This window comes from Porites lutea, chromosome 4 (genome assembly GCF_958299795.1).
Source record: "Porites lutea chromosome 4, jaPorLute2.1, whole genome shotgun sequence".
NCBI lineage: Eukaryota > Metazoa > Cnidaria > Anthozoa > Scleractinia > Poritidae > Porites > Porites lutea.
The window spans coordinates 30558026-30572131 of record NC_133204.1 but is presented as its reverse complement, the minus strand read 5'-3'; the positions used below and the strand labels follow the sequence as shown (position 1 = coordinate 30572131).

The following is a 14106-nucleotide window of genomic DNA, read 5'->3' as shown; positions in this document are numbered from 1 at the left end:
CTTCGTAGCAGATTTCGATTGTTGTATGATCAGTAGGATGGATAAAGGCAGGAAAAGATCCCGCCATCACTTTGAAAGAGGAAAATCTCCTAAGAAGGAAAGACAAAAGAGGAGTTTAGTATGGGAAGATCATCGCTCCACTTTAGATGAACTTTTCTTCAGGAACAGTGATTTGATCAAAAGGTTCGTCAGTCCACAACGGGCGTGTGTTAAACCAGTAGAATTATGCTCGTTCAGTGTACATGTAGATTAGATGGAGCTTTTAATCAAGTAAATATCGTTTCTTTAAACAGGGGAAGTCAAGAGTATGAGGACTTCTGGCTTTTTCTTGAACGTTACGAATCTTTTCATCAAAGACACGCGGAAAAGCATCCAAGATCAGGTAAATCTACACGACAACATTCCTTCTTTATCACGTTTATAGTGAGTGGTAGATGTACGATAGTTCTATTAGCCACTATGATTTAAGTCAGTCACATTATTTGTATACTGTCTTTGAAGTCATCGTTTTTCTCTCTGACAGAACGAATCAAAGACAGAGTATCTCCTAAGCTTGGTCTTCCCTTGTCATATGACAGACGGTACAAAATAAATGTTGCTCTGTTGTCAAAGGATGTTACTGATGTGACACAGTACAGCACTTCAGGGAAAAAGAGAGGTACTTTAGTTTTGCAATCAATCCATTACTGCAAGACAGCAATCAGCTACTCACCATAGGGATCTGATGTACCACTTGGGACCCTTGGGATTTGCTCAAGTGCTTAACCAATACCAATACCATGTGGGTGTGGAACAAAGCTATTCTGATAATGTCCTGACTGCTAGGAGCAAAAAAGGGACCTATAACAAAATACCTCCCATGAAGATCATTGTGATCATTATACCTAAAGTTTCTGCAGTTCAGTGTAACATTTTAGATATAACTTTTTTCTTCCCTGCAGTCATCTTAATGTTACACACAGGCCAGGGAAGACAGCTGACCTCATGTTACAAATCCCAGAGTTAGCCTTTCCCCAACTTTCTAAGGCACAAAAAATTTAAATAACAAACCTCATCAAATGCCCCAAGGCCCCCTTAGGTACTGCAGGGCTCAACCACTTCAGGAAGCTTCTGATTATACATATTCAGTCTTATAGTTTTGATTAAGTGATTACTATTATATTTTACTGTTCTTACCACTCAATACTGACATATTTGTAAAGTTTATTTAGGAGATTGTTTTCCATGTAGTAGGGTGTGAAACATTTAATAATTTTACATCGCTGAAGGCTTCAGTATTTATATTTCCTTTTCTATAGTTTACTCAAAGGGTGAGAGAACTTCAGGAGAACTGACAAGAGAAGAGTTTTCTGAGTTTAAATCCATCTTGCTGTTTTATGTTGATTTCTGCCAGAAACAAAAGGTAATGGTCATTGGTTAAATTATATCGTGGCAAGAGCTGTCATTAAAATTATTTGCACAGCCATTACTCTTCTTACATGTAAAGTAACAAGAGGGCACTTAACAGGTTTGTTTGTGATGCTGTGCACAGAACTAAAGCAACCTGTGTCATACAGTATAATGATTAATGTTAATGTACAACTGTTTTTGTCTTTACATGTAGTACAACTGTGATTTATAGTACACAATCATTGGCTATTGTTATGAGCGATCTGAACCCTTTCCAGCAGAACCTTTCTTTTACTCGCTCAATTTTGGCATACTTGAGAAAGACTGTAAAATCTTTGTCGAGAATGTGCGACATGTTGCTAGGATATAGTTTCGAACCCAAGCCTACATGATTGTAATAGCCATGCACTACAGTGGTCACAGGTAGGACCGTCAGTTTATCAATAATGGATCAGAGCTGTCATTAAGAGGCAGGGCCCGGGGATTTCCCCGGGCTACTAAGAATGTGGTCCCGGCTACTTTCAAAGGAAAATAAAAGAAAAATAGAACCAAAAAAAACCCCTAGCTGTTTGATTCCCCGCCTACTTGTTGTATTTACCTGGCACCTTGAAATCGTAGTGACAACCCTGACGGATGCTCACAATTCAAAAAAAAAATTAAACGGTTGCTGTAGAGGGGAGAAAACAAGATTTTCTAGTCTAGAAGTTGAGGCTGTGGTGACATCAAAGGATGTGTGGGATTTATGCAAAGGTTTCCTTTTCTCCTCCTCACTCAAAGAAACAAAAGAAGGCTGAGTGATCTGCTGTTTACTCATCGTCATTTTTCATCAATTTTTGAAAACCATTGTGCTGTAATAAACTACTGTATGCACTTATTTAATTTTCTCAATAACTGCAGTTTTCCAAACTGGTCAAGTTAAAAAAGGATCAGGCAAATCTTCCCATCAGCCATTTCAAGGATCAAATTGTGGACGCAATAGGAGGCCATCAAGTCATTATCATTGCTGGTGATACAGGCTGTGGAAAATCAACTCAGGTACAGGGTTTAAGAAAAATTGCTTACAGAACTCATAGTCCAACAGCTTCAGGTCATGTGTGGGCAATCCTCCATGTCTCCAAAATAGACCTTATTCATGACTAACCCGCCATCTTTGCATGCCCCTTAGGATTGATGGGGTAAATGCAATGTCACTGGATTTTTCCAGGGGCAAACAAGTTATAAAATTTGGCAGTAGGAGTAATGGCGTGCAGTGGAGTTTGTTTATTCTCTCTGTTAGACTTTCTTGAAGTCTTCGTTCTTGTAGTTGGCCACAGCACACCCGCTCTCTCACTCGCTTTTATGGCAGAAAACGTAAGAAATCTACCGCTAATGCTTAGTGCTCATGAAAAAAAAAAAAAAAGAACTCAACTTGTGGGCAAGTCTGTGTCTCGATGTACAACATTTAAAGTTCGAGTTTCAACAAGTTTTTCTTGCCCCTTGAGATACCACGTGACATTACATTTATCCCATCAATCCCTACATTCTAAGCGCCTGCAAGGATGGCGAGTCTCGTGAATAAGGTCTATTGAGCGCATAATTTTGGGATAAATACAAATCATCCATCTTGACTTAGAAGGGTTGAAAACTTTTGGTGCACGAGGCTCAACCAGGAGATTGTGAGGTATTCAGGGTCAAATACACATGTAACAATCACCGTATTAACATGAAGATTTTCTCATTTTGTCGCGTTATTAAATAGTGCTACAACATTTTTTATATTTTTGCTTTTTGATGCTTAGTACTCCATACTGGTTACAAACTACACTTTTTTAGTTTATAGCATGTATGTTAGGATTTTGTCCACAGTATACTGTCTTATATTGACTTTGAAAATGAGAAGGTTCACAAAGGCTGAAGAAGATGAAAAAGTACGTAACAAACTGTAAAAGCGAGAAATAACAGGCTTCGCACGGGTCATGGAAAACCTGGAAAGTCATGGAATTTAAGAATTTTATTTTCCACGACCTGGGAAGTCATGGAATTTAATTGTCTGTCCTTGAAATTTTAAGTTTTGTTTGGTAGATTAGTTACTGCAGAAGACAAAGCAAGGACAATGTAAGATAGAGAGGAATGATTGAACAGTGATTAAATGGCACACATTTAGGTGGACACTGGAGTTGGTGTCTGTTGAACTGTTTAAGGTCAAAAATATCCTGAAACACAAAAGCTTCAAAAATTTGTAAAAGTGACAGCTAAACCTAAGGTTATGGATAAAGTCATGGAAAGTCCTGGAATTTGAAGAGCTTAACGTAGTACGAACCCTGAATAAGTTTTAAGCTGTAAGACACGTAAAACATATCAGTACGTTCTTTTTTCAAACTCTTTTATTTCTCGGTTCCCCATACTGGTTACAAACCTACTTATTGTTCGGGGTTTACGGCATTATGTAGACTCGTTCTTGACGCTAACATGACGGTTTAATCAAACGCACTGAGCCTTTCACGTGAGACTTGAAGTCACTCCACTGGAATACGTTCCCCACCCCACTCAGACAGGACTTGGTCATGTGGTTGATCTCTTGTTCGTTAATAACGTGATTCCAGATGTTGACACCTGTCAATTCACCAATGAAGCACTGATTGGCGTCAAAGGATCCTCCCAGTGAATCTTGTTCTTGACCGAGTATAAGCACCCCACCATTACGAATCACATAACCTGGAAATTGAAGAATTAGAAAGCAACTTCGTTAACGCGTTTGTTTCTGTTTAACTGACCACCTACCCCTCTCCTAAGTTATAATTTTGGCCTAAGTGAGAAGTAAGTGTTAGTTGTGACTTAGGGGATGGGTAGGTGGTCACACTAGCGCCCGAATGACGTCAGAGTGACTGATTTGCAAGTTTTGTCATTTTTCTCATTTTAATGACGAAAGACAGACAAACATGACATTTTAATGAAAAAAGTCATACAAAAGTGAGGAATTCGCTAATGTTGATTTCAGTTTTTTTGTCTGAGTTTCGGGTCTATGAATAGTAACTGCGCGCAGCGCTATTGATCGCACGTGTTTCTTTGCTCCGCAATTCATTGGCTCTATTCTATTTTTTGAGCGAAAACAAACAAATTTTACACGCCATCCATGTCTTGAGGGGCTTTTGTCATCATACTGTTAAGTTTTCAAGTTATTTTACATGTACGTTACCCTGGCTTTAGAGAGTTGGTGTTATTCATACTACTCACACTTCTCCTTGACGAGTCCGCCGCTATAGTCGCAGAAGGAAAAAAATACCTGTCTTAAAACCTTTTCCAGAAGCTGCCACCTTGCCATCTTTATACATCTTCCATGATCCAGCGCCGTTCTCCCATGTTAAGCAGATGTGGTGCCATTGGCCATCGTTTGCCGACACAGCTGTTTGTCTAATGAAATATTAAATCATTGAAATGAATTTCATTATTCTCGTCTCTTTTTATATTCTTTATTAAAGATGGAGAGCAAGATTGGTTTCCTTGACTCATTTTCTGCACTTGGCATTTTCATCGGGCAGAGGAGCTTGCTAAAATTTACGTTAAGGGTCCACAATTAGCTATAATCAGTTTTCCATAGCCGTAGCCTGTTTGTTGACTGCCAATCTAGCCTATCATAAGACAGTGGTACCTGTGGCTACTTCCGATCGCCAAATAAAACTGTCTATAATTGTGGAGGAGCAGTTCATTGCCCTTTTTTGATCCTGAGGCTGCGTAGCTCAGCACTGTTCCTTCATTCCCCTTATCCGAAGATTTCATCCAGAAACAAACTGTGACTGCCTTGAGGCTTGGCATGCCGCGTTTGATGACATAGTCACTTGTCCCTTTGCGGGTAAATTGCAGAGCGTAGTCGGCGTTTTCTGTTGAAAGAGCAATTCAGTGAAAAGAACGAGCTTAAAACGTATTGAGAAAACATCCGAAAGTTTTCTTCACTAAATGACAATTACATGAATTACCAGGACTGACCAAAAAAGAAATTCGAGAGGAGAAAATTCTTATCGTAAGTGTTTAAACAACGCGGAAGTTATTGCGGACTGGGTTTATAGCGTTAATTCGTCTACAGACTCCAAAAATTTGTACCTTGACTTTCCAGAACCGACAACCTCTGGGAGATCGCCTGAATCCGAGAAAAGAACTCTGCGTTCGATTTCTTAACTGACTCCAAACTGCTTTTTGTCTTAGCCAGCGCAATCTTATTCGCTCCATCAGTGGATACAACAACTTCGTTATAATCTCCAGAAATAATCACTTTCCCATCCGAGGCTGTTGTGTTGACTCGGGCAGACCAAGCAATTTCAGTTACAGTCACGAAACACAGATAAAACAAAATCAAATTTGGATCGAACATGTCGGCGAGGTGAACTGCTTTACTTTGGCGTGATACCCTAAACTTCCTAAAGTAACGACCCCCCGGAAGTAATGGCCCTTCGAAAGTAGCGATAAAATTTCACAGGTGTTAGCAAATTCCAAAAGTTGCGACCCTCCGAAAGTAGCGACTTCGAAAGTGATTTCTCTTCTTGCTGGAAATAACGGAAATTATAGATATATTTTTTAAGGGTTATAATGATCTTTGACATTCCTTTATGGAACTCAAAAAGTCTTCCTTTCGTCTGTGAATACCCACAAGATAATCAAACAATTATTTGAATATTCATTTAAAAAGCAATATCATGAGATGAGTTTCTCCAAATAAAAATTGTGGATGTTTTCACAATTGTCGCGACATTATTTTCGTAACTTCCCACGGTCCATGAACGATACACGTTTTAGCTACCCGAAAGTAGCGACCGTCTGAATGTAGCGACCCTCCGAAAGTAGCGATAGGGAAAGGCTGCTAAATCCGAAAGCAACGAGGGTCGTTAATTACTTTCGGAACTTAACGGTAAAGACCTTTGTGTATAAATTAACACAGGAAGTCTTTTTTCTTGATCGTCGACATAAACAATTTGAACTAGACCGTGTTTAAATATTTGTATTTCAAAACTTGAAACAATTATGAAATCTCTTTAAAGAGCTCATATTTTGTAATCTACTTAAATGTCATTATTGCATATAGACTCTTTGAACAAGACTAAGAGCGAATTACAGACGGCGAGACTGGTAAACTCAGACGTATGTTTTGAGTATTGTAGTCTATTTATTTTAAATACAGCCATTTTGAGAAAGGTTGTCGGATAAAGTGCACGCGACAACCACGAAACTATTGTGGGTTGTTTTTGAGTTCACTGTTTTTCAAGGAAATTTGAAAGAATGGCAGGAGAGGCCATGGACATATGTCTGTGAGTGCTTAAGGAAAGCAACAAAAGTAGGTTCGACAGCTGCAGTGTCAGGAACTGTGTATTGATCATATCCCATATTACCTTTCGGGATTGTCGCGTGCACATTTTTTCCGACAACCTTTCTCGAAATAGCTGTATACACATTCGCAAACACGTCGTTTTACCGTATATGCAACAGTTTAGAAGGATTTATTGGCTATCAACACATATTTTGCTGCAGTTTAACAAGAAACGATTGCCAGAAAATATGAACAACAATATAGAATATGTTGATGTACAGTTAACCTTCTGTCAGCTGTCAAATATTAATTTGACATTAAAATGTTCATGGAAGCGAATTCAAATTAAACACAGACTGAGCTCACCAAGCGTATGACACAACATTACAGACATCAGTTAGGGGCACCGAACAGCTTTTTCAGTAAAATTACCTTTAGAAGGAGCAAATTATATTGCCCAGAAGTTTCAAAAGTTCGAAAAGGGCCTAAAACTTTGCGGTTAACCGTTGCTTTCGTCTAAGATATTCGGAGGTTTTCTACTCACTTACCTACGATTTACGGAGGTTTCTGTTTTTCATACTCTATCACCAAGATATTACGATTTTTTTTGCAAAGGTTTCCTTGAAATTTCGGTATAAAGACAAAACTTCCCCCATGAGAGTACGGCTACATCTTGACCGGACCCAACACAGTCTCTGATGTAACACTTTTCTACAAAACGAAAAAGCCACCTAAAGGACCAAAGTTCTCTTAAAGACATCCGATCAGATACATAGTTTTTAGAGCCGCTCGAAATTGACAAAACTGGTTATAAAACATAGAGAAAACTATTTGAGGCAGTTTTAGTCTGCCACACAACCGCTTTTAGTGTCGTCACGCAAAAACGGCTGTGTAGCAGGCTTAGGCACTTTTGACGTATTTGGAAACATTCGCGGTCGTTGGGTGTCCCTGTGATCAATCACTGGCAACGATGTTGATAATCGTACACTGATCATCAGGAGATTCTCTAACGAACATTCACAAGCGTTCAGAGAGCATGTTTAATAACTAGCAAAGGTGCTTGATCTGGTGTTTTAAAACATATAATAAGACATTCCCAAATTTCTTGTTCAAAAACCGTATTTGTCATACGAAGTTCTTTGGTTGCCCATTGTTTCAAGAAGGGCCCCAGTAGGTTGTTAGGGATCCTTTATTTGGCTTATTCCGAGCGAAAAGGGAAGCAAGATTCAAGACCCCGAAACGCAAAAAAGCCACAGGATTTTTGAAAAATCGACATCCGGTTGAAGCAGCCCGGCGTAATTCAAATGAACACGAACAAAATTTCAATCTGACTCAGACATAGTGTAATGAAACACAAGCATTCGATTGAAATCTTTTTTGTTGTGAGCTCGATTTTGCTCCATTTATCTTTTCTCAAGACTGAACCTAATTGATTAAACTCAAATCATAGGCTCGATTACGTCGGAGAAAAGAATGGTACATGCACTGAATACAAAACCATCAATTTCAAGGGGGAATTTAAATTGGAACGGGAAGTTTTCTTGGCCGCGTTTGTTCCCCGTTTCGGGAGACAGTTGAATGATCACACCATAGGATTTCGTCTACATACTCAAAAGTTAGAGTTAAATTTTAAATGAATAGTACCATGTGAAAGTACTGCTGAAGAGGTTTCATTTGAATGGTAACACCATAGGATTTCGTCTACAGACTCGGCAAAAGTTAGAGTTAAATTCTAAATAAATATAACCATGTGAAAGTGCTGCTGAAGAGGTAGTAGCATACGATATCATCCCCAGTAAACTGTACTATTGACTTCGAAAATGAAAAGGTTAACACAACGGCTAATTTATATTAAAAAATAACATTCTTAAGTACATACAGTGTAGACAGATTGCGAAAACGTGAAATAAGTTGTAAGATTTAAGACACATAAAAACATAAGGAAGTTTTTTTTTCTTTTTTAATGCTTGATGCTACATACTAAGAGCCTCAAGTATGGCTCTTGTCCATAGTGGTTTCAAAACTACTTTTTCCGGAGTTTAAAGCATGTAGACTCGTGCTTGACGCTAACATGACCGTTTAATCGAACGCACTGAGCCTTTCACGTGAGATTTGAAGTCACTCCACTGGAATACGTTCCCCACCCCTCTCAGACAGGACTTGGTCATGTGGTTGATCTCTTGCTCATTGATCACGTGATTCCAGATGTTGACACCTGTCAATTCACCAATGAAGCACTGATTGGCGTCAAAGGTTCCTCCCAGTGAATCTTGTTCTTGACCAAGTATAAGCACCCCACCACCACGAATCACATGACCTGGAAATTGAAGAATTAGAAATCAACTTCTTTAATACTTTTCTGTACTTCGTAATTCATTGACAGTATTCAATATTTTTCTCTTTTGTGAGCAAAAAAAAAAAAAAAAAAAAAAATTCCACGTCCTGAGGCACTTCTATCATCATTGCTATTGAGGTTTCTAGTTATTTTACCAAAATTTTATCAAAGTATTTAGACTTCTTCGTCAACTGCCCACCTAGTCGCAGAGGAGAAAAATACCTGTATTAATGCCTTTTCCAGAAGCTGCCACCTTTCCATCTTTATACATCTTCCATGATCCAGCGCTGTTTTCCCATGTTAAGCAGATGTGGTGCCATTGGCCATCGTTTGCCGATACAGCTGTGTTTCTACATGTAATGAAATGATTATAATAGATTTCATTATTTTGTCTCTTTTTTTACATTCGTGTTTCAAGTTGAAATGCAAAATTGATTGTCATAACACTCATGTATCTTCCGCACTTAGCATTTTATCCGGCAAGGGGTTTGAACAACCGGAGCCTGCTTAGGTCCACAATAAGCGAAATTTGTTTGTTTGTTAACTCATAGGACATTGGTACCTGTATTTTTGTCCTGTCCACAATTGAAACTTTTTATAGTTGTACAGGAGCAGTTGATTATCTGATCCGGACGCTGCGTAGCTGAGCAGTGTTCCTTTGGTTCCCTTATCCGAAGATTTCATCCAAAGACAAACTGTGACTGCCTTGAGGCTTGGCGTGCCGCGTTTGATAACATAGTCACTTGTTCCTTTGCTGGTAAATTGCAAAGCGTAGTCGTTCGTAGCTAAAAGAACAATTGAAATGAACAAATTTGAGACTTATTTATAAGAAATCAAAAAGCGCTCTTCACTGAATGCGTTTACAATTGTAAATACGAAAGTGATTAATTATTTTCTAATTGTTATGTTCTCGGACTGCTAGCAATAGAACAACTGCACACAAGATGGCGGATCAACTCTAATTATACAGCTAACAATGTTTATACAGTTTAGGTTCTAAACTGAATGATAATTTCAAAAAAAGGAAATTGAGCAAGAAAAAAGTCTTATCGTAGAATTCGTTTGAACAAACACTATTCCGCGGAAGCTATTGCTGACTGAGTATAAAGCATTATTTCGCCAAACAAACTCCAAAAATTTCTACCTTGACTTTCCAGAGCCGACAATCTCTGAGAGATGGCCTGAACCTGAGAGAAGAGCTCTGTGTTCGTTTTGTTAACTGATTCCAAACTGCTTTTTATCTTAGCGAGCGAAATCCTATTATCTCGATCAGTGGATACAACAACTTCGTTATGATTCCCAGAAATGATCACTTTCCCATCCGAGGCTGTTGTGTTGACTCGGGCAGACCAAGCAATTTGAGGTACAGCCACCAAACACAGATAAAACAAAACGAAATTTTGATCGAACATGTTTGCAAAATGAACCGCTTTGTATAATACTAAGGACGTTTGAGTGATACAGACCTTTGTTAATTTCAAAGTACATATGTACAGTGTATAAATTAAAAGTGCAAGTCTTTTTTCGTGTTCGTCGACATGTTCAATTTGAACTCAGTAGACCGTGTGTTTCGAAATATTTTTGTTTCAAGAGTTGAAGAGAATTATGAAACCTCCATTAAGAGCTCATTTTATAATATAATCACTATTGAAATGTCATTATTGCATAGACTTTGAACAAGACTAAGAGCAAATGACAAACGATAAGACTGGTAAATTCAGACGTGTGTTTTGAGCCGTTGTAGTCTATTTATTCTATTTATTTTTTCATACACCGTGATTCACAAACACGTCGTTTTACCGTATATGCAACGTTTTGGAAGGATTTATTGGCTATCAACACATTTCACTGCAGTTAAAACTGGCGATTGCCAGAAAATATGAACAAAAGTATAGAATATGTTGATGTACGTTTAGCCTTCTATCAGCTGTCAAATGTTCATGGAAGCGAATTCAAATTAAACACAGAGCTAACCAAGCGTATGACACAACATTACAGACATCAGTTAGGGGCACCGAACGGCTTTTTTCAGTAAAATTTACCGTTCGAAGGAGCAAATTATTTTGCCTAGAAATTTCTGGTTAGCAATTCTTTCCGTCTAACATATTTGGAGTTTTTCTACTTACTTACTTACGATTTACAGACGTTGCTGTTTTTCACGTTCTATTACCAAGGTATTACAATTATTTTTTGGAAAGGTTTCTTGAAATTTCGGCATAAAGACAAAACTTTCCCCATGATCTTGAACGGCCTCGGTCGCTGATGTAGCACTTTTTGACAAAACGAAAAAGCCACATAAAGGACTAATAAAGACATCCGAACAGGTACAATCACTGGCAACAATGTTGACAATCGTACACTGGTCATCAGGAGATTCTCTAACGAACGTTCACAAGGGTTCAGAAAGCATTTTTGATGACTAGCAAAGGTGCTTGATCTGGTGTTTTAAAACAGAAAATAAGACATTCCCAAATTTCCCAAGTAGGTTGTTGGGGAGCCTTAATTTGGCTTATTCTGGGCGAAAAGGGAAGCAAGATTCAAGACCCCGGAAACGCAAAAAAGCCACAAGACTTGAAAAAAAATCGACATCCGGTTGAAGCAGCCTGGCTTAATCCAAATGAACAAGAACAATCAAAATTTCAGTCTGACAACTGACATGACGTAATGGAACACGAGCATTCGAGTGAATTCTATTTTGTTGTGAGCTTGATTTTGCTCCATTTGTTCTTTCTCAATACCGAACCTAATTGATCAAACTCAAATCACAGGCTCGATTTCGTCGGAGAAAGGAATGTACATGCAGTGAATACAAAACCATCAGTTTCAAGGGGGAATTTGAATTAGAACGGGAAGTTTTCCTTGGCCCCGTTTGTCCCCCGTTTCGGGAGAGTCATTTGAATGATCACACCATTAGATTTTGCTTACAGACTCAAAAGTTAGAACTACATACTAAATAAATAGTACCATGTGAAAGTAGTGCTAAAGAGGTAGTACCATAGGATATCATCCCCAGTAAACTATATAAAATTGACTTTGAAAATGAAAAGGTTAACACAACGGCTAATTTATATATTTTTTAAAAATTAACATGCATAAGTATATAGATTGTGAAAGCGAGAAATAAGTTGTTGATTTAAGACACGTGAAAAACATCAGTAGGTTGTTATTGTTGTTGTGATTTTTTAATGTCCTATACTCCATACAAAGAACCATAATTATGGCCTTTGTCCATACTGGTTACAAAACTACTTTTGTCGGGGTTTACAGTATTATGTAGACTCGTGTTTGACGCTAACATGACTGTTTAATCGAAAGCACTGAGCCTTTCACGTGAGACTTGAAGTCACTCCACTGGAATACGTTCCCCACCCCTCTCAGACAAGACTTGGACATGTGGTTGATCTGTTGCTCATTGATCACGTGATTCCAGATGTTGACACCTGTCAATTCACCAATGAAGCTCTGATGGGCTTCAAAGGATCCTCCCAGTGAATCTTGTTCTTGACCAAGTATAAGCACCCCACCACCACGAATCACATGACCTGGAAATTTAAATATTAGAAAGAAGGTTTTTAGTTTTTTTTTTATTCAGTTTTACTAGAGCGAAAAAGAAACAGTACTTTTACTTCCACACTAAAGATTTTTTTTCTGAGAGTCAGAACTGCTGTAGCTCAACGCTATCCACTCTTAATCGTGCAGGGCCACGTTAGTCACAGAGGACAAGCATACCTGTCTTAAAATCTTTTCCAGAAGCTGCCACCTTTCCATCTTTATACATCTTCCATGATCCAGCACTGTTCTCCCATGTGGCGCAGATTTGGTGCCGTTGCCCATCGTTGGCGGATACAGCTGTTTTTCGAAAGAAGTTGACAATGTGATTTACCTCCCTCTTACACTTTTATTATTGTTAATTGTCTTGTAGTCCGTAGTCGTTTAATAGTACATTCACTCTTAAAAACTACACGTAATTTAGACATTTCTCATAAAGTGTATCTCTTATAGGAGCACCGTAAGGATATGTCGACACTAACCTAGTTACGGACGCCTGATGCATTTATGGCTTCTTGTGAGAATGATGTTTATCTGTTTAAAGTCGTGTTTAGGGATTTTTGTACCTTTCTTCGCCTCCTATCCAAAACATGAACTTTCTGTAGTCCAGAAAGAGCAGTTCATTGCTGTATTTTGATCCTGAGGCTGCGTAGCTCAACGGTGTTCCCTCATTTCCTTTATCTGAAGACTTCATCCAAAGGCAAACTGTGACGGCCTTGAGGCTTGGCATGCCGCGTGTCGTGACATAGTCACTGGTGTTTTTGCGGTTGAAATGAAACGCGTGTTTGTTTGCTGCAAAAAGAACAAATAAATTACTCCAGCTTGTTAAACGATGAAGCGAGACTTATTGACAAGAAAGCCAATAAAGCGGTCTTACATGGTCTTTACTGAAGAGCATAAAGGGTGTATAAATGCGGACAAGGGTTTATTCTTAATTTTGTAATTTAAAAGCTTGGGATCTAAAATTAATGATAATTTCACTACTAGAACTGACTAAAAAAACCGGGGAAAAAATCATCCTATTGTAAAACCTGTTTAAGCAAAACAGTATTACGCGGAAAAATTGCGCGCTGGATGGTCATTTTTGCTTCCAGACTCGAAAGATTCGTACTTTGACTTTCCAGAGTCGACAACCTCTGAGAGATGTTCTGAACCCGAGAGAAGAGCACTTCGTTCGATTTCTCAACTGACTCCAATCTGCTTTTTATCTTAGCGAGTGCAATCTTTTTATCTCTATCAGCAGATACAACAACTTCGTTATGATTCCCAGAAATAATCACTTTCCCATCTGAAGCTGTTGTGTTGACTCGGGCAGACCAGGCAATTTGAAGGAACAGCCACGAAACACAGATAAAACCATATGAAATTCGGATCGAACATGTTGACGAATAATGTGTCCTCTATTAGACTAACAACTTTTCGGCTGTGTCAGACACTTGGTCCCAAATCGAATTTGTGTCAATTAGCAGAACAAATAGTTTTTTTCTTGATAGTTAACGCGTTCCAATACCGTTTGTTTGCGTAACTATGCAGTTACTAAACCATGTTCAAATAATTA

The 14106-nt window shown here is 38.5% G+C and overlaps 4 protein-coding genes across 4 annotated transcripts in view; 1 reads left to right on the top strand and 3 right to left on the bottom strand.

Annotated features, from left to right (window-relative positions):
• The first annotated feature begins 13 nt into the window (after window positions 1–13).
• Window positions 14–14106, top strand: part of LOC140933281 (probable ATP-dependent RNA helicase DHX34) — a 32742-nt gene continuing 18649 nt past the window's right edge. Inside the window, exons 1-5 of the mRNA XM_073382813.1 lie at window positions 14–183; window positions 294–382; window positions 524–658; window positions 1299–1402; window positions 2287–2424. Coding sequence (XP_073238914.1) covers window positions 26–183; window positions 294–382; window positions 524–658; window positions 1299–1402; window positions 2287–2424 — 624 coding nt within the window. The 5' untranslated portion in view covers window positions 14–25. The remainder of the gene's footprint in view (window positions 184–293; window positions 383–523; window positions 659–1298; window positions 1403–2286; window positions 2425–14106) is intronic.
• LOC140935369 (neuronal pentraxin-2-like) lies at window positions 3757–5959 on the bottom strand. Its single transcript, XM_073384917.1, has 4 exons — window positions 5467–5959; window positions 5018–5246; window positions 4652–4779; window positions 3757–4083 (listed from the first exon to the last, which is right to left on the bottom strand). Exons 1-4 carry the CDS (start codon window positions 5732–5734, stop codon window positions 3833–3835), a joined length of 876 nt encoding a protein of 291 aa, XP_073241018.1. The 5' UTR covers window positions 5735–5959; the 3' UTR covers window positions 3757–3832.
• On the bottom strand, window positions 8212–10411 carry LOC140932920 (neuronal pentraxin-2-like). The gene is made up of 4 exons (XM_073382418.1): window positions 10144–10411; window positions 9562–9784; window positions 9222–9349; window positions 8212–8981 (listed from the first exon to the last, which is right to left on the bottom strand). The coding sequence occupies exons 1-4, from the start codon at window positions 10409–10411 to the stop codon at window positions 8731–8733; spliced, it is 870 nt and encodes a 289-aa protein (XP_073238519.1). The 3' UTR covers window positions 8212–8730.
• Window positions 12260–13300, bottom strand: LOC140935367 (neuronal pentraxin-2-like). Its single transcript, XM_073384916.1, has 3 exons — window positions 13115–13300; window positions 12729–12859; window positions 12260–12541 (listed from the first exon to the last, which is right to left on the bottom strand). The coding sequence occupies exons 1-3, from the start codon at window positions 13276–13278 to the stop codon at window positions 12291–12293; spliced, it is 546 nt and encodes a 181-aa protein (XP_073241017.1). The 5' UTR covers window positions 13279–13300; the 3' UTR covers window positions 12260–12290.

Bases quoted from the DNA above. Each gene is read 5' to 3' on its own strand.
- LOC140935367 (XM_073384916.1), bottom strand. From the start codon at position 13,278: ATGCCAAGCCTCAAGGCCGTCACAGTTTGCCTTTGGATGAAGTCTTCA. The intron at 12,860-13,114 runs GTACAAAAATCC...TGTCAACTTCTT, and splicing joins TGGATAGGAGGCGAAGAAAG to TCGAAAAACAGCTGTATCCG. The intron at 12,542-12,728 runs GTATGCTTGTCC...TTAAATTTCCAG, and splicing joins TGGAAAAGATTTTAAGACAG to GTCATGTGATTCGTGGTGGT.
- LOC140935369 (XM_073384917.1), bottom strand. From the start codon at position 5,734: ATGTTCGATCCAAATTTGATTTTGTTTTATCTGTGTTTCGTGACTGTA. The intron at 5,247-5,466 runs GTACAAATTTTT...CTCTTTCAACAG, and splicing joins GTCGGTTCTGGAAAGTCAAG to AAAACGCCGACTACGCTCTG. The intron at 4,084-4,651 runs GTATTTTTTTCC...TTCAATTTCCAG, and splicing joins TGGAAAAGGTTTTAAGACAG to GTTATGTGATTCGTAATGGT.
- LOC140932920 (XM_073382418.1), bottom strand. From the start codon at position 10,411: ATGTTCGATCAAAATTTCGTTTTGTTTTATCTGTGTTTGGTGGCTGTA. The intron at 9,350-9,561 runs GTACCAATGTCC...CATTACATGTAG, and splicing joins TGGACAGGACAAAAATACAG to AAACACAGCTGTATCGGCAA. The intron at 8,982-9,221 runs GTATTTTTCTCC...TTCAATTTCCAG, and splicing joins TGGAAAAGGCATTAATACAG to GTCATGTGATTCGTGGTGGT.